Source organism: Sorex fumeus, unplaced genomic scaffold, assembly GCF_029834395.1.
Source record: "Sorex fumeus unplaced genomic scaffold, SorFum_2.1 ptg000008l, whole genome shotgun sequence".
NCBI classification, from domain to species: domain Eukaryota; kingdom Metazoa; phylum Chordata; class Mammalia; order Eulipotyphla; family Soricidae; genus Sorex; species Sorex fumeus.
The window spans coordinates 58,434,089-58,458,069 of NW_026606065.1; the positions used below are offsets into that span (position 1 = coordinate 58,434,089).

The window sequence follows — 23,981 nt, forward strand, 5'->3', positions numbered from 1 at the left end:
CCAGTGAAATTTGTGTTTTCAAAGGATGTCCCCTACATTTTGCCATAATGACTGTTACAATAAATTATACATTTTCAATCGTGTTTTTAGGTTATATTCAGTCGGAGGTCGTGATGGCAGTTCCTGTCTGAGTTCAATGGAATATTATGATCCTCACACAAATAAGTGGAGCATGTGTGCCCCCATGTGTAAGAGAAGAGGAGGCGTTGGAGTGGCCACATGTGATGGTTTTCTTTATGCAGTGGGTGGTCATGATGCTCCTGCTTCAAATCACTGTTCAAGGCTTCTGGATTATGTAGAAAGGTAAGACCCCAGTTAAAGAGTTATATGTAAAATATATTGCTAATTTCACTGAGGAAATTCAGCGCCTTGTGCTAATTTCTCAATTCCTCTCTCTTCCTGTCTCACACGCACAGATTCATTCTTTAAAATTTTCCCTTCCTCTATCCTTTTCTCTTCTGTCCTTCCTTCTTTTCCTTCTTTCTCCATATGTAAAGTCACTGAAGTTTTTATAGTATAATTAATAGTTTTGGGTCACACCCAGAGATACTCAGGGGTTACTCCTGGGTCTGTACTCAGGGATGACTCCTGGTGGTGCTGGTGGTTGGGGGGTGGGCATATGGGCATATGGGATGCCGGGGATTGAACCCGGATTGGACTCCTGCAAGACAAACACCATCCCCGCTATACTATCACTCCAGCCCCGTGGGATTGCTCCTTTTAAGGAGAAAGGGGTGGGCTCACTTAAAGACCTTTCCGCCCAACTGTTTAAAGGACCAGGGGTTTGCTCAAGCTATTGCTGGGGACCATCACGGACGTTGGGATGCAAAGGTGGGATGCAGTGTGCATGGGAGCCACATGGGCATCTTAGGCCCATCTCTACTGGGGTGGGGAGACCAGGAGGGGGGACTCAGGGCCAAAGACATTCCCGTAAGCCGCATTCCTGGCCAGCCTGGGGCTTGAGTCACCCATGAGTTTGACGAGAGGAGTGGTCGGTGATTCCAGCCCCAAGCGCATTGCCCAGGGGACTCCCGCCCCCCACCTCAGGGTAGCAGCTCTGGGGTTGGACACTCCCCCCAGCCGCGCCACACACCCTTGTACCCACGGCCCAGCCCACCTGCCAGGCACGAAGTGAGTACAATTAGACCCCAGAGCCATCCACCGAGATAGTGTAGCGGGCAGGGCCTTTGCCTTGCGTGTGATGGACCCAGGTTTGATTTCTCCATCTCTCTCTGAGAGCCGGGCAAGCTAATAAGAGTATCCCATCCACTAGACAGAGCCTGGTAAGCTCTCCATGGACTATTCAATATGCCAAAAACAGTAACAAGTCTCACAGTGGAGAGTTACAGGTGCCTGCTGGAGCAAATCGATGAACAACGGGAGGACAGTGACAGACAATTAATATTTAAACTCCTTCTTAATATATTTCAAAGGATCAGATAAATACTGCTTTAAGTAACTTATCAAATACATAGTTGTTTTATTCTGTAACACATGCTTTATTTGTTCTTTGCATTGTGTTTGTTCTAACTCCCTTCAAACTCTTGTTTGTTTTTATTTGGGGGCCATACCTGGCAGTTTTCAGGGTTTACTCTTGGCTCTGTGCTCAGGGTTTACTCTTGGAATGGCTTTGGGGACCATATGGGGTCCCAAGGATCAGAGGTTGGCTGTGTGCAAGGCAAAGACACTGCCCATTGTACTATCATTCCGCCCCATCTCCTTCAATCATCTAACAAGATATTAAGAGTTTTCATGCCATACTCTTGATAATAAAATTAAAAGTATTATCTTATTTTTGATAGGTATTGTATATAATTCTTGTTGAATGGGGAAGATTCAGGTCCTTTAGAACTGTTATCAAAAATGGCAAGTATGTAGAGACTGAAGTTGAAAACTGTCTTGACTTGTACAAACAACCTACAAACTCCTGGGCACGATGGTTGCTGATTTCTCTTCAATAACTGTGACTCACTTGGGATTTAAATATTGTGTGCAGAAAAAATGATAAAAGCAATCAAATTTATAATGATAATCTCTATTGCATATAAATATCAACTGCTCCAAGAGGGAGTGATAATAGGGACTGTTGAGGTCTATTGTTTTAACTTCTGGGATATGATATGTAACTATAATGCAGTGAATAACTTTATAACCCTCGGCGATTTAATACCTCACTGATTTTGTATTTTTCATAATACATGTTCACGTTAACTCCACTGTTAATTTGTGTTCCCAAAGAGAAAAACTAGACTTTAACATTGTTGGCTTATTCTTATATATTCCACCTGTAAGTGATACAATTACCTTTTATAATATTTTGTTGAAAAACTGATCACAAGTCTAAAGGAATTTAATTAGGGTGGCAGAACAGTGGTGTGATTTGCACCTGGGAGAATGAGATGTTTGACATCTCACACTTACGATCACAACTTTCTTCCTAATGTTAAAAACTTCATCTTTTCTATTAAATCTTTGAATTGGTAGTGGGAGAAAGCTCTTGTTTCTCACTCTTATGATATATTTTTCCTTAGGATTTATGAAGCTTTTTTTTTGAGAACATCACCTTTGATTAAACAATAGATTCTTTAGCATACAGATTATTTTCAAAATCTAGCTCCTTTTTATATTTACTATAGAAATGCTTACATTATTTTTCCTATGAAAAGAAAAAAACATATGCTATGTTTACCTCTGAACTCTTTTTACCCCTTTCTTCTTTTTTTTTTTTTTTTTTTGGATGGGGTGGGATATTTGGAAGCTCTTGGAACTTACTTAGCCTCTGATCTCAGGGCTCACTCCTGGCAGAACTTGAAGGAACATATGGAATGTTGGAGCTCACACAGGTCAGCCATATGCAAGCAAGTGACCTTCCTTCTGTACTATCTCTCCAGCCCCTAAATAATTTAATATTTGCCTATCCGGTAAAATAAGGAACTATAGATATTTTAAGTGAGAACAGCAGACAGAATTCAAATATATGAATATATACATTTATATATACAAACATTCAATGCTTTATATTTAAAAATGCTGTGAATTGTAGTGTATTCATATTTTTCTGTTCAAAAGTCTTGAAGAAAATGAATATGCTGATGGTCATAATATTTTATGTAAATTATTCTAATAAAATACTATTTTATATACATTGCTTATTCTAACTTTTCTATGTAATTTATGAAGTCTTTTGTGCATAGAAGTATAAATAAGTCAGTTTCAGAATACATTTATGATGCAAAATTAGATTAAAATATGCATAGGTATTTTATGTTGTAGGTGTGCAATTGGTATGAGTAGTGTAAGCAATGCAGAGACACACAGAATCAAAGCATTATTACTCCTATCTAAGTTTATCCTACTAAATAGGATTCTGTTTTTGCATTTAGTATAATATATTTTCTGTAATGGTAGGTTCACATATAAATCATCAATGCATCAAAATAGATTACAACTCTATAGAATTGCTTTGCATATGAAATGGGAAGAATACAATTTCAGTATATAATCATAGCAAACTTCTTTTGAAATAAATCAAAAAAGTATCAATGTTGTATTTTAAGGATAAATAGTAGAACACATTTTACTAAATGACAATGATTTTTTAAAGCAAATATATATCATGGTGGTATTGATGCACAGTTAGGTGATGCAGAGCAAACATTTTTAAGAGTCGGGCTATCTTATACACAAAGGACAAAGATATCTTATAATTTCAGAGTAGATGAAAATATAAAACGAACTTCAGGAGAAAAGAAAGTACATAAAGGTTTGTGAAGAAGTGAAAATTTATTTTGTAGTACAGCTTCACTCTATCAAGGCCATCTTACAAAACTGTTCAAAAACTGTAATAAGTTCTATAGAATTTGTCCCATAGAGAATAATCCACTAGAAAAAAGTGAATTTATTAAAAATATTATTATGCATGTATTTTTATTGTGCAATATACAGTTCAAATATGTTGAAGAAAAGGTGACAGAGATACTTTTAAAAACTGCAAATTTAAGTTCAGAGACTAAATTAGAATACAGGCAGTAAATCTGAAAATATATTCGAAATATATCACTACTTCACTAACTGGTAAACTATCAGATCATATTCTATCAAATCTGAATCATACTAAAGAGACAAGTTTGAAAAGTGGTGTTATATGGACCACCTAAAGATGCATTTTTATTTAGTTTTTATTTGTTTATTTTTTTGCTTTTTCAGTCACACCTGGCGAGGCACATGGGTTATTACTGGCTCTGCACTCAGGAGTTACTCCTGGCAGTGCTCAGGGAATCATATGGGATGCTGGAAATATAACCTGGGTCGGCAGCTTGCAAGGCAAATGTTCTACTGCTGTGCTATTGCTCCAGCACCAAAAGATGTATTTTTAACATTCTTCATTGCTTCTTCAAATACCTTTTTCTTATAGTGCCCAAAGAGATCGATCGGTCCACAATACAGATTTGACTGGAAAGTACAATTGAATATTCCTTCATCTTAACAACTGATATTGAAATAAACAAAATTGTTTTTTACATCAATTTTACTACTAAATTAGGGTGCATGTTCAGCAATAAACAAAATTTGTTTGTCTACACATATACTCATTTCTTGTAAAATTACTGGTAAAAAATATGAACTCAACAGCAATATTTTTTTTAAATAAGTCAGATACTGGAAAACCAGGTTTCAAGTTTTTCATTAGGGTGAAGATACTAAGGCATAACAAAATAGATAGATACATAACTAGCAGGTTAGCTTCCTGGGTGGTAAGTAGATTTATAAATGACTAACAGAAATATGTAAATAGGTTTTCATATTTGTTGGTTATCTGCTTGTATGTCTTTACTTATTTTAATCATCATAGAGAAACAATGATCAACACTGGGTTTAGACATCTAGTAAATAGCCAGAACATTTTCGGTGGGGACAAGAATATTAATGAATTGCATTATATTGGGGGCTGGAGGGGCTGGAGCAATGGTATAGCTGTAGGGCCTGGCCGAGCTGGGTTCGATTCCTCCGCCCCTCTTGGAGAGCCCGGCAAGCTACCCAGAGTATTTCACCCACAGGGCAAAGCCTTGCAAGCTACCCCTGACGCATTCAGTACGCCAAACACAGTAACAAGTCTCACAATGGAGACATACTGGTCCCACTCGAGCAAAATCGATGAACAACGAGAGGACAGTGACAGTGACAGTGGGGGGTGGGGGCTGGACAGGTATTTCATTGGTTAGGGCATTTGCCTTGCAAAACGCCTGAGTCAGTTTCAAACCCCACCATGCCATATGGTACCCGAGTTTGGTACCCTATGGTACTATATCCAGGAATGATACCTAAGAGCAGAAGCAGGAGTAAACCCTGACCAACACCGACTATGGCCTAAAAACAAACAAACAGACAAAAATATTATTATATTATCTTACCAAACACTGTTGTTTGCTGAGTTTCACAAATTTTGATATAACTGCTATAAATATAGAACTTTATTTTAAGATCACAAACTCTGCTTCAATTGTATTAAGAAGTGCCATCTAAAATAATTGTATATTTCTTTCAAGACACGGCAATGAATTTTTCATCTTTACCTATTAGTTATTTGCTAATTTTTTAAAATTAAAATTTCCTGCTGTATAAATAAATAAGTATTATAAACATTAGTATATGGGGTAACTATGATTTTTGGATACTTTCATTTTTTTATTTCATTGCAATTTTTTCTTTTCTTTTTGACACGATCCCTAAGCAATGTCATCTAAAGCAGTAAAGAGAAATAATATAACAGTGACTAATTTTACCTAAGTTATGGAAGCTTATCTTAGGCTTTAAAATGTATACGACTATAATAAGCAATGTTTTAATATTTAGAACATATTAAAATAGTACTTTTTTGAACTACTTATAAATCAAAAGTCAGATAATTTTTTCCCTTAGTACTTTTTTCCTTAAAATCTTATTGTTGGAATTAGCTGATTGTGCATCAAGAGTTAGTGTTACTGTTATTGTTGTTCTATTATTCTACATATATAGTGCACAAACATTTTTAAAAATAAATCATGGGCAAAATTTGTGTGTACATATATACACAGCTAGAGATTCTCTGCCTCAGAGGTAGGAGTTCTGCTCTATCACTAGATGAAATAATTATTAACTAACATCACAGCTATTTACATGTGCCATTATATGTTTGTTTCAATGACCTTTGAGGAAAATATCAATCTCTGAAATGGTCAGTAGTGGACCAGTAGTGACAGAATAATCGGCTGTCCTTGGATGTCTGCCAACAATACTGTCATCACGGTAATGTATTGACATTATTAGAAAGAAGAGCAATTCTCTAGAAAGGCATATGCCCATGAATAGATGAAAGATAAAGTGTCCATGTGTATGGGAGCACATTTGCTCTAGCTTTAGATTACAAAAATGATATCTATTTATCAGAGTTTATTTAAAATACATAAATTGGGCATACAATAATAACAATGTTTGTTATATTAGTAGATAGATTGATCACTCATTTTGAATTATTAGAATTACATTTATTTTAGAAGAGATAATTAGCATTGATATTTCCTGGGCTATATTCACATTCTGTTAGTTCTCAGAAATTTAAATATTTTTTAGAGCTGCCTGAGAAGACTAAATCTGAGAAGAGTCAAAGAGCTGCTTATCTTTTCTTCTTCCTTCAGCCGAACGGTCATTCTCCTATTTGAACCCCAAATAGTAATGTAATAAGACCTGAATCAAAATAGATATTTTACATCCTCCTTCGGATAAAAGCTAAAAAACAAATTACCTTTAAGAACAATTTTTCCCCCAGTGCAAAAAATTATAAGATTTTATAATTTTAAATTATAATAAATAGAAATGGAAGGTTGGGGAAGGGAGAGTTAGTGGGTACGGTCCCTGGAAAAATGGAGGGCTTTTTAAACACTGGGAGTCAAATTGGGGAACGACTTTGTGACTCTAAGATAATGACTTCAATGTTACTGCACACCATAGCACTTCAATTTAAAATAAATTCAATTTATTTTTTCAAAAATGTTCTTACCTTAAAGATACAAGTACAGGGTGTTGGGAGGATCCTCCGAGGATAAGAGAAGCATGCTGAGAGTAGACTATAGACCAAACATGATTGTCACCCATTGCCTCTTTTGCAAACCACAACACCCAATAAGAGAGAGAGAACAAAAGGGAATGCCCTGCCACAGAGGCGGGGTGGGATGGGGGGCATGGGGGGTGGGAGGGATACTGGGATCTGTAGTGGTGGGAAATGGGCACTGGTGGAGAGATGGGTATTTGATCATTGTATAATTGAAAACCAAGCACAAAAATTTGTAAGTCTACAACTGTACATCATGATGTCTCACTAATAAAAATTTAAAAAGAAAAAAAAAGATACAAGACCGTCCCCATTCATTGCATTTGCAGACTATCTTTAAAAAGCAAGAACATTATTTATGAGTAAATAAAACTCTAAAAAAAATGAAATGAAAGCAAATTTTTTCCTATAAAAATTAAGCAAAGTATATTTAAAGAGATGGCAGCAACCTTGTTACCCCTTATTTCAAACCTAAAGGTCTAAATTAATTGGACTATAAAGGAAAGTATTAAGAAAAATTGAGATGGGTATGGATAGGCAGTGGGAGTGGGGCAGTGGGGTGGGGCACTTTCCCCATTCTACTAAAGTTTAAGTGGCCTCGTAAACTCAAAATCTGTTTGCAACCCTCTAAGAGGACCAGGCAGTTGAATTAAAACAGGAAACATATTCACATAAATTATGAGTGCATGTTGTTTTGTAGAATATATTATGATCAGAGAATAATTTACATGCAAAAGTGAATTTGGAGTTTTGGTGATTTTAGTGAGATCTTTAGAAATCTTAAAGTTTACATTTTCTGAATTTAGAAGTGGTGCTTGAGGTACATGACATGTAAAATCAGGAGAAAATTCACAAAAATATTTAATCATTATATTTGCTACTCAAATTTATGTTCATGAATTGATGGCTAACATTTTATAACCTTTTCTGTGTCATAAAATGAACTTTCTACAAAAGGTTAAATTTTAGCAAACTTTAGGATTTCCCTTCTCCAAAAGTATTTTTGGATTCTATAATTCTTTAATATTGAATACTAATGAATGCCTAAAATGAATTTTAATATTTGCTGTAAAATAAATGAATATTAATGCTATCATTTAATTAATGGGCTATCTGATATTAATTTCTACCTTAATGTGATTTTGTTTTGTGGGGAGCACAAAATTAGGAGACACAATCCTAATCACAGAATGATTATAATAATTATTTTAACTTAAGATATAGATGTTACTAGTCATATATTTATAATATTTTATAAATATTTTCTAATATCTGACATTATTTTGTACTTTTACATAACTATTTCTTCATAAAGTAATTTACTATTGCCTTTTCTATATATTTCTGATTGGAAAAATTATTGCTATTGATTTTATTATATATTTCTAGTAAAAATATGAATATATAGATGATTCTTTCTATGTTGAAAATAAAACACTGATGTGGGCTGGAGCCACAATACAGCTGATCAGATGGAGGGAAGGAAGAGGGAGGGAGGAAGGAAGGAAGGAAGGAAGGAAGGAAGGAAGGAAGGAAGGAAGGAAGGATGGGAGTGAGGGAGGGAGGGAGGAAGGAAAAAGAGAAACTTTTGAAAAAATTGTTCAAAATCATTAGTAAGTGGAATTCAGTCTGCCACGTCCTTTATGATTGAATACAATTTAAAATGTTTAATTCTATTCTATTAAATTAAATTTGATCTTTACTAACCTGTAGACAGTTATACAGTATGATTTGGTTTGAATGTAGATTAAAAAGTTATCTGATAATTTAAATAAAAATATAAGCATTCAAATTATGAGAAATTCTTGACACATTAGATATTAGAACTAATTATACAGCTATGTAACTTTGTCATGCTGCTTATGTGAACATAATTATCTCCAGAGTGGTAAAAGAGCCCCTTTATGTTTACAAATATATATATATTTAAGTTAAAAACCTGTTTTTATTCTTAAATCATAAAAACCACAATGGGGCTAAAAGTAATTCATAAGACTAGTGTTAAAACAAAAGTTGTGAAAAATTTTTATAGATTTTTAGTGAGAGACTAATTTTATTTGGTGACTATCAAATGCTTCCAACAAGCTTTCACTTTTCAGCGAATTCTGGTCACAATATACTGTTGTTTGTCTTACCCAAGGGCTATAAACTTTAATCGAGTTCCTGATTCAAAGTTTATGTTCTCATTATGAAATTCAAGTTGATTTGTAGGAACACAGACAACCTAAATATAAGAAGTTGGGTCTACTTTCATTTTTTTTTATTTTTGTAAAACAACCAGTGGTAAAATAGACTCTTAAGAATTGAAATTGCCAAAATGTCAACTAATAATGACATAGTATGCAATCAAGATAGTTATTAAATGCTCATTATTTATTCCTGTGGAGCTTCTCCTAAGCTAAAACCAAGACTATTTCTTTGGGGGAGTAATGATGTTTTCTATCCCCAAGCTGACAAGTGAATTCATGTAGTTCTCTAATGCAGAAAACTCAATTTAGAGCCATCCAAAGAAATACTACTGTCACTACTACTACTAGTGTGTTTTTTTTAACTTGTGTGATTAATCACAAATAGAGTGAGTAGAGTGTTTGCTCTTTTATTTGGATCAGGTTTGGCTTAATTTTTCTGGTAACCAATAAATTTAAATATTATGATTATACATTTGTTTTCAAGAGCTGGATATTATTTGTTCTAACTCAGAAAAATAGAGTCTTCGAGAGAGAGAGAGAAAGAGAGACAGAAAGAGAGAGAGGGAGAAAGAGAGAGAGGGAGAGAGGGAAAGAGAAGAAAAACACCTGCCATAGAAGCCCTTAGTGGAGGAGGGATGGTGGGAGGGACTCTGAAGACATTGGCGGTGGCCAATGTGGTGGAACATTTTATGACTGAAACCCAATGATGAACAACTTTGTAACTGTGTATCTCATGTTGATTCAGTACAAAATAAATAGTTTAAAGGGTCATTTGCCCTCCCCAGATAATAGGCAGGAGTTAAGATATCAAGAAGAAATAGGTAGTGAGTTGAAATAGGAGAATGCAAAGCAACCAAAAAAGAGAAAACATTAAACTGACGAGATTTTTTTTTTCTCCTGCTTTTGCAGATGGACAAGAAAATTATGGCTATAATTACAGACTCCTTTAAACTATAGAGAGAATGACCCTGGGGAATTAGAGGAGGAGGGGAAAAAGTCCCAGAAACTGTTCATATAGTGTCCCTACTAGTCAGCACCAGATGCCTTTGGCCAAGGCCAATTAACCCTTTGCTGCCTTGGTTTTCTGCAATGTTAAAAAAATAAAATTAGAGCAAAAAAGATGTTACTCGCTAAGCAATAACACTTTGGAGACCCCTAAACTGGCAGGGAAAAGGTGCTAGAAGAATACCAAGTAGTACTATTATTCCTGACCTGTATATCAGTTCAGTAATTCCTGAACCTATTCACTCATTCCTGTTGGAATGAGTCATTTTGCTGAAGAGATGCAGGAGCAAGTCCAAGTGAGACTGAGGACCAGTGGCAAGAAGAGACTGGACTCTTGGTGGTGACTGGGGACATATCAGTAGCAGTGAAAGTGGCAATTCCAAAACTGGATCCAGGGCTAGAGAGCCTTTAGCTTTCCACAGATAAGCTTTTTTTATTCTGTAACATAAATAGGCTTTTTTTTTTCTTTTTTTATTAGTGAAACACCATGAGGTACAGTTATAGGCTTACAAATTTTGTGCTTGGGTTTCAGTTATACAATGATCAAGTGCCCATCCCTCCACCAGTGCCCATCATCCATCACCACGAGTCCCAGCATTCCCCCCCCCCATCCCCCCCCCCCGTCCCATCCTGCCTCTGTGGCAGGGTAACATAAATAGGCTTTAAAAAATAAAGAGACTACTTACACAAATAGGCTTTTAACTACTACAGCCCTTTAGAATCTTTGCTCTGCCATTTCTATGACCTTGGGCAAGTTAGTCTCTTTAAACTTTGTTACTCTCGATCTTTAAAGTGGAAATAATGATAGTTTCTAAGGGATGCTGTGAGAGATTTTAGTATCTTGTATATTTATTGCATTCTGTAAATTCACACTTTGGAGGGTAATGGATGGGAAGCAGGGATCATAGTGTTCAAATCCAATCATATAAAACATGTAAGAAAAAAAGGAAAGTTTTTGCTTTTTCTCGAACATCTGGTGCTTTGGGGCCATAGAAAGAGAACTTGGTGGATACAGTCTGAACCCACTGCTACTTCATGATATATACAAGGAAACTCATCAAAACTTTTGATATCGGGCTGGAGTGCTAGTACAGTGGGTAGGGCGTTTGCCTTTCACGCTGCCAACCAGAGCTCGATTCCCGGCATCCAGTATAGTCCCTCGAGCACCGCCAGTAATTCCTGAGTGCAAAGCCAGGAGTAACTCCTGAGCATCTCCGGGTGCCACCCAAAAAGAAAAAAAAAAACAAATTTTTGATATCTGGCATACTAAACCCTAATAGGAAAACCCTTCGGTGGGCTTTGAACCAAAAACAGCTTTCTATTTTTCTTAAAGTGTAATATATATTTTAAGTTTCCTTCAGAAAATTTATAAAATATGGACAAAAGAAATCTTCTCTCTAATTGTAGTGAATGATTTCTAAATGTGTGCCAAGATTTTTTTCTTATGTTCTTCTGGAATATAGTATTTGGGATATTTTTCAGCATTTCAATTTTATTTGAAGTTTCATAAGCCTTCAGAAATTCATTATTTCTAAGTGCACTGGTGTTAGCTGTTTTTCCAGCCTTTGTGAGAAGTGATAAACAAGCTCTGCTTTGTAGATGGGAGTAGAAAAAAAAAAAAATAAATAAATAAATAAATAAAACCTTTGTGAGTGAAATCCAATTAAATGAGGACTAAAATATGATTTCAGATAAAAGCCATTTAAGTGAAGTTGTGTTGAAAATCAGATTGGATTCTACTAAAAAGTGAATGAAACGTAAAGGATATTCACTGTTTATGAAGATTAAAGCATATTGCTTATTCTTTTCTTTAAAGAAATATGTGCTATAAATTTTTCCTAATAGACAAAACCATAATGATGCAATAAACATTCCTGTGCTTATTAGCTTTAGTGACCAACCTCAACATATCACTGTCTGTTATTCTTCCTTATCTTTACTTTTAAAAATATTTTTAAAAAACTCTGAAAAATACTATTTTTAACTCAATATATTTCTGAATTCATCCTGGAAAGTAATAATAAATAACTATCAGAAATGAATAATTTTTACATAATCATGTTATGATTACAGTTACTAAAAGATTTAATAATTCCTTGTTAAAAACTAGTTACTTCATTATGAAAATTTTTTTAAAAATGTACCATACATCACTTTATACTTGTTTTTCTTGATTTGAGACTCAAGTAAAAATTCATTCTTTTTTTTGTAAAATATCACATTTAATTCAGACATTGATGCTTCCAAATTCTGCAATTTTTTTCTAAATTTATTATAACTTTTTTTACTTATGTTTTTTATTTTTGTTTCTGTCATTGAGAGTTTGGTCAGTTTTCTTATAAAGTATTCCACCAGGTGGATTATAGCCTTAAGATTCTTTTTTTCCCCTTCATCTTTATTTTCCTTCATACCATTTTTTTTTTTTTGGTCAGGGGTGGGAGTCACAACAGGAGAATATCAGGAAATAAAACAAAACACATCTTCTAGAATGTTCATGATAAAAGTTTAAATATTTAAAAATCAGTTCTGAACAGAAGCATCATGTGTTTGGTTGGGCTAGATATAAACATGTACTGTGTCTCTTTATGATGTCTTGCATTTTCCTTAGCATATAAACTTTCACTTTTATTTGCAAGTCAACCACTTCTTTGAGCTGTCAAGATTTCACAGGCATTCACCAAATTCTCATTTCATACTTTTTGCAGCCACACTTCCCTTTATCGATGTGTGTAAATGCATTTGTGACATGTATGTTTTCTGAGAAAGACAAAATTTGGGGACTAGAGTCCTCTTAATTGTTTGTTTTGTGAAAATATTCTCCTTTTGGCTTATTTATTTGTGCTCAATATTTTTCATTGTCTGTTGAATAAAAACGCGTCAATTATTTAAAAAATGAATTACAGAAGGAAACTAGGGAAAATAGGAATATTTTGCTATATTAAAAAAAATTGATAAAACCAGAGGATTTCCTAGAACAGATAAACCTCCAGGATGGTCCCCCAAGCCCGACCAAGAGTGATTCTTGAGCACAATAAAGAGTCAGACCCGAGCGCCACCAGCTGTGCCTCCCCAAGCAAAAAAAAATAACAACAACAAAAAAAAAAATTCTAAATTCATTCATATTTGTTTTATTTGGTTTGTACAGTTTTTTCACTTTTGTAATTTGAGTTTGCAATTTGCAGGTTAAAGGCAAAGGATGGTTGTTCATTTGCTCTTATCTGAAATAAATTACATTCACCCAAAGTACCCTTCAAGGTTTATAAGTAAAAATTATCAATATTTAATTATTGGTAGGCTGGAGGGGTAGCACAATGGGTAGGGAATTTGCCTTGCATGCGGCCGAACCGGGTTCGATTCCTCTGTCCCTCTCGAAGAGCCTGACAAGCTGCTGAGAGTAACCCACCTACATGCAGAGCTTGGCAAGCTCCCCGTGGCATGTTCGATATGCCAAAAACAGTATCAAGTCTCACAATAGAGACGTTACTAGTGCCCACTCAAGCAAATCAATGAACAACTGGAGGACAGTGCTACAACTACTGGATTTCGGTTATCTGAAAATTATGGGGTTTTTTATTTTTGCTGTTTTTCTCTTTACTTTTTAATTAAATCACTGTGAGATAGATTCTCACCAATCTGTTCATGATTAGATTTCAGTCATACAATGTTCCAACACTATCCTTTCTTCAGTGTATATTTAGCAGCATATATATATATAAATATATATATATACATATATATATCAAGATTAATAGCCATGGCCAAGGAAACATGGGCTAGAAGGACTGGTTGGAATCAAACATTTAATATCTGTGGGGCTGAGGGTAGTTAAAATAGAGAAAAAAACAGTAGCACCATAATAACTATGAATGATGATCCTGGTCAAGATCTGAGTGTCAAAAATAGTTAAAGAGATAGTCTTGATAACCTTTCAGTACCAATATTATAAACCACAATGTCAAAAACTATAGAGAGATAAAGAGAGGGAGGAGAGAGAGAGAGAGAGAGAGAGAGAGAGAGAGAGAGAGAGAGAGAGAGAGAGAGAGAGAGAGAAAAGACAGAAAGGAAAAAATACCAGGCAGGCTGGGAGTGAGGGGTGAGGATGATGGAAGGGAGCCTAAGGACACTGAAAATGTCATACTTTTCTGTTTATATACAATAATTATAATTTTGGTTCTCTTTTATTTACTGATTTACAAATATCTTGGTAGTGGTAAATCCTGAGTAATGTTACTAAAACGGTTCTATATGTTGATTTATTTTTCCAAATTTCTAAAGTTCATTATATTTCTATCAAGTAAATATAAAATACTTTCTTATTAGAACCGGACAGCTAATATGTGAATCAAACCTTGCTTTTAAGGTGTTCTGTTCCTTTATACATTCTGTCAACCAATTATGTTTTTAAAAAAATTACAATAGGGGCTGGAGCGATAGTATAGCTGGTAGGGCATTTGCCTTGCATGCAGCCAACCCGGGTTCAATTCTCAGCATCCCATATGGTCCCCTGAGCACTGTCAGGAGTAATTCCTGAGTGCAAATCCAGGAGTAACCCCTGTGACTTAAAAAGCAAATATATATATGTATATATATATGAAATTAACCTTATATTAACCTTATTGCACCTGTTTTTCTCAATGCTTGGCATGCATTTTTGTTAATATTCCTGTAATTTTGTAGACATTTCTAATGTTTTTCTAGCATATTCAGGTGATTTTTCAGACATTATTTAAAAAATAAATTATATTATTTATCATATAATATTGCTTTTAATGTTATATGTTGAATCATTTTAGTTCTTATTCTACTGTGAAAAATAGTTTTTAACAAAACTAGCTTTCTCATGGAAATATATAAGATCAATATGTGTTACATGACTATCCATCTAAGTATGAATTCATATATGTATATTTTTAAATAAGACTTATAAAGCCACACATTATTAAAAGTAAAACATACTCAAATGATTGCTCTTTAGGAAAAAAAAAGATTTTTTTCTCATGGTGTCCTTTTGAAAGGTGATATTCTAAATAGTGAAACTTGTGTGTTATTCCTACCTGTCAAGTTCTACTATGCTTCCATTTTAGATACGACCCGAAAACAGACACATGGACCATGGTGGCTCCTTTGAGTATGCCCAGAGATGCTGTTGGAGTCTGCCTTCTTGGAGACAGATTATATGCAGTTGGTGGCTATGATGGGCAAACATACCTGAATACTATGGAATCCTATGACCCACAAACTAATGAGTGGACACAGGTAAGCCTATCTCCTTAGCAAGATTTACCTCAAGTGTAAGTTAGTATTATTATATGATTGCTATATTGATGTGTATTTACATTTTTTGGAGAAGAGATATAGTATATTCAGCAAAATTGTTCTGCAGCAAGAGTGATTAACTTTAATCCATTGTCATTTACTCAGCAAAACTATAGCCCTTCTTGTGTATTTTCCTCTTTTGTATTCTATACATTTATAACATTTTTATTCATTGATGGGCTGGATCGACAGCACGGTGGTAGGGCATTTGCCTTGCACACCGCCGACATGGCAGACCCGAGTCCGATTCCTCTGCCGCTCTTGGAGAGCCCAGGAAGCTACCGAGAGTATCTCGCCCACCTGGCAAAGCTTGGCAAGCTACCTGTGACGTATTCGATATGCCAAACACAGTAACAACAAGTCTCACAATGGAGACAGTATTGGTGCCCACTCAAGCAAATCGATGAGCAACGGGAGGACAGTGACAGTGACAGTGACAGTATATTCATTGATATTTAAAAGTCACATTGGTACATAATTGAGTTCCCCACCTTATTATAAATCATAGTAATAAATAGTGATAGAATTCAAATATCCTACCACACACAAAGACAGAAAGGTAGAACTGTACCCAGAGTCTTAAATTTGCAATATTTTATTTTTGAGATATTTGGAAGTAGAAAATGGAAGACCACAGATAAAAACCTTCTGTATCACAATTTTGCAAGACTATCTTTATTAGGTCCATTTTCTTATTGCAGAGAGAATTTTTCACAAAATGATGACACTGTAAGTGCTAAATAGACATAGATAAATCACAAAATAAGATAAGAATAGTGAAAGTTCAATGGTGAAAAGAAATAGTAAAGGGTTCTCTATACATGAAATATATAAAATAACTTACAGATGGCCAGTTTGTCCAGGAAGACGGTTCGGTTTGGATAGGTTACCCATTATTTTGTGTGTGATAGGTAACTCTATGAAAGAAAATGCCTTAACCCTTATAATCTCTTCAAACCCTAACTCTTTTATAAGTGAGGCATGATCCCTTGACTGTACATTAAAGTTAGAGACTTGGAGTAATGCTAAAAAATGTAACTCCATTTCTGGCCACATTGTTGATATGTCTTTATGTTTATGAACACTTAAGAAGTTGGAAAAAAAGAGTGAAATACAAGTGAAAAGTTCCTAATTCCATGCAGTCATAATGTTTTATATATATATATATATAATTATATATGTGTGTGTGTGTTTTTCTGTGTGTGTATGGGCTAGAGTGATAGCACAGCGGGTAGACTTTTGCCTTGCACACTGCCAACTCGGGTTCAATTCCTCCATCCCTCTCAGAGAGCCCAGCAAGCTACTGAGAGTATACCACCTCATGGCAGAGTCTGGCAACCTCCCCGAGGTGTACTCGATATGCCAAAAAACAGTAACAACAATGGAGATGTTACTGATGCCCGCTCGAAGAAACAGATGAGCAAAGGGAGGACAGTGAGAGTGATAGTGACAGTGAAGTATCTGTATGTCTGTGTGTCTGTGTGTCTGTGTAGTTAGGTACTGTTTAAATTATAATAGTTGAATTTCATTAAAGAGAAGAAAGGAATGGAAGTAAAGGGGGAAAGTTTATCATCGACCTATAATTTTCTGTTTTACTATAACTGTGAGAGAAGTATCCATCTGTTACTCAAGAAGCAGAAAAATAAAATAAATTATTAATAATTAGGTTTTCTATAATTATGCTAAAATTTTAGGGCTATATATTAGCTTTTTTCCTTTCCAAGTTTTATTATTTCCAAAACAATCACAAAATAGATTAGTGGTTATTGATTTGCTAAGCAAAGTGTATTATTTTATGGCATATATTATAAATATGCCACTTACATAAATGAACATTAAATAAAGGAAGTTTATGGGCATATAAATGATGTAATATAATACCTTCATTACATATTTATAATAATGACCCATTACGGTTACCATTCCTCTAAAATTGAAATCAAAATAAAATATGTAGTAATAATAGTTAAAAGCCTCCTAAAGACTATTTTCCCTCATTTGTAGTTTATTATGCTGTTTCAGATCATATAGCATCTTACAAACAGCTAAGTGGTATTTAAAATATTTTATAGCAACCTTATTTTGTGTAATAATCATTAATTTTAAAACTCAAATTATTTTAAGATTTTATGTTTACATACTTTATTATTTATATTTTTAAGATACTCTGGGACAGTCAGCATTCCTTGAAACCTTTCTTTACTGGAAAACATTCTCATATATCCATTATAATATCTGCAATTTCCCCCTTTTTGATTCCATAAATAGATAAAATCAATTTATGCCTTATTTATTATAGGAATTCCCTTAAGTTTAAAGATTAGAATAAATAGAAAAAAAATACCTTAAAAATCTCCAAGAATGATTATTTGGAAAGGTCCTCCAAGTAACTGGAAATAACGAAAACAACACTTAACAATTCAACATCAGACTGATGTCTTTCACAGTTTGTTTTACAGAGAATATTTGCATGGGTGCTTGTGTGTATGTATGTTTTAAATAAATTTAACTATCACTTAGCAATTTTTTTGGCATTTGAATCTTTTATAATGTGAGCTTAAAAATATATAAAATAAACTTTATCCTATCTCTCTTACTTGGAAAAAGCTGAGGGACCACAGACTGATGGTCAAAAGGGCCTCTTTAATCAGAGTTATTAGCATCTTTACAGAACTTCTGAGAGTGTTTGAGGTATAAGATTGATCATTTACAGAGGTAGAGCATTTTAAATCAGACAATTCTTTTGCAGGGGATTAGCTCTAGGAGATGCTCATTTCCCAGGAACTACTTTCTCCTTCCCTTGTTGCTTAATACTGTTAATACTTAACAGTAAGGTAGATAGATTCCAAACCTTGGTTATCTGGGCTCTGGAGGCCAGCAAGGCTTTTACTGTAAATCCCCGACTAAATCCTCAGGCCAATTCAGTTTGTGCTTCCGTGTGTAGGTCTTGTCTCTCAAATCATAACAACTTACATCATGGCCATGCTTTTTTTGCTTTCTAGACTGTCCCATTTTGATGCTTGGGTAGTGTGCTGGTCTCCGCAGGTCCATCCCAGACCCACAGCAGGACTCCCTTTTGTGGAGTGTTAGGAACTACAAAAATTGAAGCCTGGGTCAAGTTATTTGATGGATGTCCAGGAGAAGACATATTTCAGAGCTAATCAAATCCCATATATTAGGAACATAGCATTAATGGTCTTTCCATGTTTAAACAAAGAACATTGCTTTATATTAAAATATGAAAAGGTTATTGGGGCAATAGTAAAGTAAGTAATCACTTAAAATCGAAAGTCCAGAGTTACCAGAATGTTTGGATTTAGTAACTAACAAAAAGGTTAAAGATTTCAAGGGATGAGGGGTGCTCGCAAGAACACTGTTTTCTCTCAGTGGAGGAAAAGAGGGAATTCACTGAGGAAGCCTAAAACACTTACGGTCAGCATACAAAACAAGACTTTCAATATTTTCCAAAAATAAGCACTCCTTGCTTTGGATGGGTTCTGTGGCCAAAGTTCCTTGTTTTAATGCTAAGCTGTACTCTCCCCGGGAGCCTAATACATCTTGACATTTGAACTTGAGGAAATGGGACCTAGTCAGCTATTTAGCTGCATCAACTTGAACCAAGTCCAGCATGGGTTTCTGCAGAACTGCTCATCTGCTGTCCCTTACAGAGAGAAATCATAATCTGTATTATAGAAACTAAGTGTATCACGGTCTTCCCATTGTTCATCGATTTGCTCGAGTGGGCCCAGTACCATCTCCTTTGTGAGACTTGTTGTTACTGCTGTATTTGGCATATTGAATATGTCACAGGGAGCTTGCCAGGCTTTGTCGTGTGGGTGAGATACTCTCGTTAGCTTGCTGGACTCTCAGGAGGGGCAGAGGGATCGAACCCGGCTCAGCCAGGCCAGCTGTGTGCAAGGCAAACGCCCTACCACTGTGCTATGGTTCCAGTCCTTAAACTAAGTATATTTTTGTAGAAGAAGACATGATGGGGCTAGAACAATAGTACAGCGGTAGGGGTTTGCCTTCCACGTAGCTAGCCTGCAGACCAGGGTTGAATTCCTATGCCTCTCTCGGAGAGCCCAATAAGCTACAAAGAATATCTCACCCTCACAGCAAAGCCTGGAATACTACCCATGATATATTTGAAATGCCAAACACAGTAACAAATCTCAATGGAGATGTTACTGGGCCTGCTGGAGCAAATTAATGAACAACGGGGAGGACAGTGCTACAGTGCTACATGAGTAACAAGTGAACATTTGAAAATATGGGCAATAATTTAGTTTAAGAAGCAGTTTTTAATGACCTGAATAACATATTTCACTGAAAAAAATTAGTGAACATACTAATTTGAGGAGGTGAGCAAGGTCTATATTATGTAGGAACAAAAGTCATGTCTGATAACCCCAGCTTTGCCATAAAATAAAATTTAATGGTGGGCTTTAAGAACAGACTACAAATAATCAAAATTGTATTCTAAAATTATTCCACTTGATTAGATATAAAACATATTTAAGAGAAAACAGTATTTCACTTGGAAAGAGAAATTCAAAGGAATTGGAGAAAAATACATCAGGAGGCTATTTTGCTAATCCACTTGAAGAAAATTAAAACTGACATAGACTTAAATGTAAAAGAGTATGTTTAAGTTGTTTAGAGGTATCTTAGAGAGTTCGATTATTCAGATGTAAGTTTAAGTGAGATAATACTAAGGATAATGGATTTTGTCTGTTACTATCATGAACAAATGGATAGAAGGTGGTGAAATTACATTGACAAAGGAAGCATGTCAAATAGAATATATTTTGAAATAAAAGTAAGCAGATGTTAATTTAAAAAAACTAATATAGAAAAATATATAAAGAAATAGGTACATAGAGAAAAAGTTGCATTATTTACTTTGAATACTATATGTAATATCTGGCTTTAATGACTATCAGAAGGTATTTGTGAAACCAAAACTACAAACTTAATTCAGTATTGCATGTTCTTGAACTAAAAAGATAGTTCAAGTAGAATATCATCTGTATAGTATGTGCAAACCCTGATACCACATGGCCCTAGAACATCTCTGGGCCCAAACCCCCTCCCAACCAACAGGCCTTTGAGGAACTAGAAAGAAGAGCGCGCCCACATCCTCCAAGACTGTTGGATTTGGAGTTATAAAAATATAGATTTCCCAATAGTTAACCCATATCTCTATATTTATTGAATAATGAGGCTTGCAAAAGTTGGGGTAAGAAACATTTGCGATTGCTACTTAGATGACTGTAATGTGAAACAATGCTTGAGAAACATAGGAAATTAAAAGAGAATAAAAGTGCCTGTATTTTGGCATCAGATGCATTTCAGTATATATATATATATATATATATATATATATATATATATATCATGATCACGATCATCCTGTTGTTCGTCGATTTCCTCGAGCAGGCACCAGTAACGTCTCCTTCTTCCTAGCCCTGAGATTTTAAAAGAGCCATTTCAATGCTCTTTCAGGATTAGGAGAATGAGACCCATCATTGTTGCTGGTATTTGGCATATTGAGTACGACACGGGAACTTTGCCAGACTCTGCCGTGCGGGCAGGATACTTTTGGTAGCCTGCCAGGTTCTCCAAAGGAAAGATAATAAGATGTCCGCGCTTCCAGGAGCTGGGTTTTATAGTCTCTGCATCTTGACCGATGATGGGATGAACCTGGAGCTGGCGGCAGCTGGTGGGTGTGACGCCTACCTACAGGAAGATGGGGAATCTGGGTGGAGAAGGCCCAGTCCCAGTCCAAGTAGGCTTGGAGACCTCAGCCCAGGGACCCGCTTGCCTAGGTTCCCCTGCTAGTTCTTTCATGCACAAGGCCCATCTGGCCCATGTGGAGAGTGGTCCCAGCATGGCCGTGGCTGGATCCGGAGATCCTCAGCTGCTGGGCCTCTGCTCGGGGCGGGGGGAGGGGGGAGAGAAACTCAACCCTCCCCCCTCCAAGGGGCCCCGGAGAGGACAGCCAGGTGCGGGGGCAAGAGACCAACCTGGTGCTGGCGGCAGCTGGTGGGTGTGATGCCTATCTACTGGAAGATGGATGTATATATATGTATATGTATATGTTGATGCTATAGAATTTACATATTGCACCAACAGTACAGTCACACACCTACATGTGGAGATGATGATAGAGAAATTTTGGTAATGATTGTAGAGATCTACATAAATTGTATTTGTCATATATAAGAACTGACACATTACTTACATGTTTTATTTATCTTCTAATTTAAGCAGTTATCTATGTAAAAAGAAAAGAAATATTGGCAAATTGACTTTTTAAAAATAATGTATTACATATTAGAAAGGATAATATGTCAGATGGGAATTTTTTTAAGTGCCAGGGATGTTAGTTAACAATATATTTTAAAGAATTGGCACATACATTATGCGAATACTTTCATCGTTATAGAGTGAGATCTGTCCTTTGTCAATCACTAAGAATACATATTATCTGAGATTATATTTCTTGTTGATATTTTATTTATTTTATTTAAATGCTTACATTTCATTCACTTTATTTTCTCATTGAACTGATATCTGCTTTTCTTGAATATCTTTATATTTTGTGCATAAATTATTTTATAAAACCTTAATAAAAGTATAAAACACAGAAATTATTAAATTCTTGGTTTATCTCCATTGAATGAGCTTTTATTAACACTTTGTAAAATTATTAAGTCCAGTCTTTTCATATCCAGGATTATTAAAACCTCAGTTCTCAACTCCCTGATAAGGTAGACTTTTTTTTTTAATAATCATTATTACAATCGTAATTTTGGCCTGTTAATGAGAAAATATTGAAGTCACTTTATTATATGTCTATTTACAATGAATGAATAATATTTATTTTTGTATGAATCTGGGGAAATAACTTCAAAATGACTTCAACAAATAAAATAACTCTTTCATCTAAAATAATGCTCCAGAGGCTGGAGCAGTAGCACAACAGGTAAAGCATTTTGTCTTGCACGCAGCCAAGCCAGGTTGAATTCCCAGCATCCCATATAGTCCCCCGAGCACCGCCAGGAGTAATTCCTGAGTGCATGAGCCAGCAGTAACCCCTGAGGGTCGCTGGATGTGACCCAAAAAGCAAATAAAATAAAATAGAATAAAATATGTTCCAAGTTAACATTATGAAATATCATCTCAAAGGTAAATGTAAATGCCAGAACATATCTTTACTGCAATCCTCTATAAAGATTTGTTTTACTAAATATTATTAAATATTTTATTACTTTTATTAAATCATCTTAAGTGATTTCAGGCTCAAAATTTTTCACTCTAAAATTACTACTTTTTATAAATGGCTTTTTCAGTGTTTGCATTTTCATTGTAATTTTTTAGCTGTTGAGAATATATAAGCACAATTATTTATAATGTTTATTCACATTAGCTTTAAATATGATATAATGTTTGTTTTTACAAAGTTATAAAATATACGTTTCTGTTTCATCTTTCAACAGATGGCTTCCTTGAATATTGGAAGAGCAGGTGCCTGTGTGGTAGTCATCAAGCAACCTTGATTTATTTTTCTTTAAAAAGATTTTATTTGATGGAATGATTATTTTTATGTCAGAGGGCAAGAATGAGAACTTCCTGAGATGAAACTCTTCAATAACAAGGATTTTTTCAGATTAAACAACTGAAACAAAAAGAGGTAGAAGAGTTAACAGAATTATACAAGACAAATCATCAAACTGATATAGGAACAGTATCTGGCTGTGCATTAGTTCAGGAATGGTTATTGGTAATTTGTTTTGTATTGTAGCATACAATAACTAGAGTTACCAAAGGCTTGTTTTTCTTGAATTATTATAAAGAGAGAATGATGTGGACATGGCTAATTTCATGACCGCAACCTGATCGTCTTATAGTCTGTGACAGTATTAAAAGTTGCCAAGATTAGAAGAAGACTACTTCATCTGATGAAATCTGGTTGGTTAATATTTTGCTAATCAGAAGTGGCCATGTCAGGAGACAGAATGCTATTTTATTGAAACAAACATTCTTCTTTCTCATTTTACTAAGCTATGAAGATAGAGAAACAAATCCATGCTTGCCTCTTTTGTTCAGAAAATAAACTATCCTGCTAAAAAAAAAGCTACATATGTCATCGGCAATCATGGCTGAAGTGTCTTGCAGTCCCATTAGCCATCTGATGCTGGCAAACACAAAAATTGCTCTCATTAGATTGGCCACATTGCTTTCCATTTTAAACACACTGGGCCAAAGAGCCAGCACAATGATGGGCCTTTGCCTTGGAGTTCAGTCTAAGCACGGAAACTAGATCTTCTGAATATTATATAGATAGATATCCATTGCATGTTGAAGTTCTTTAAAATTTT

General features: G+C 35.0%; 1 protein-coding gene across 1 annotated transcript in view; it reads left to right on the top strand.

The window, feature by feature from the left end:
• KLHL1 (kelch like family member 1) overlaps positions 1–23,526 on the top strand; it is a 321,085-nt gene extending 297,559 nt beyond the window's left edge. The window contains exons 9-11 of the mRNA XM_056109709.1: positions 91–303; positions 15,366–15,537; positions 23,100–23,526. Of these exons, the coding sequence (XP_055965684.1) occupies positions 91–303; positions 15,366–15,537; positions 23,100–23,159 (445 nt within the window). The 3' untranslated portion in view covers positions 23,160–23,526. The remainder of the gene's footprint in view (positions 1–90; positions 304–15,365; positions 15,538–23,099) is intronic.
• The last annotated feature ends 455 nt before the right edge of the window (positions 23,527–23,981 follow it).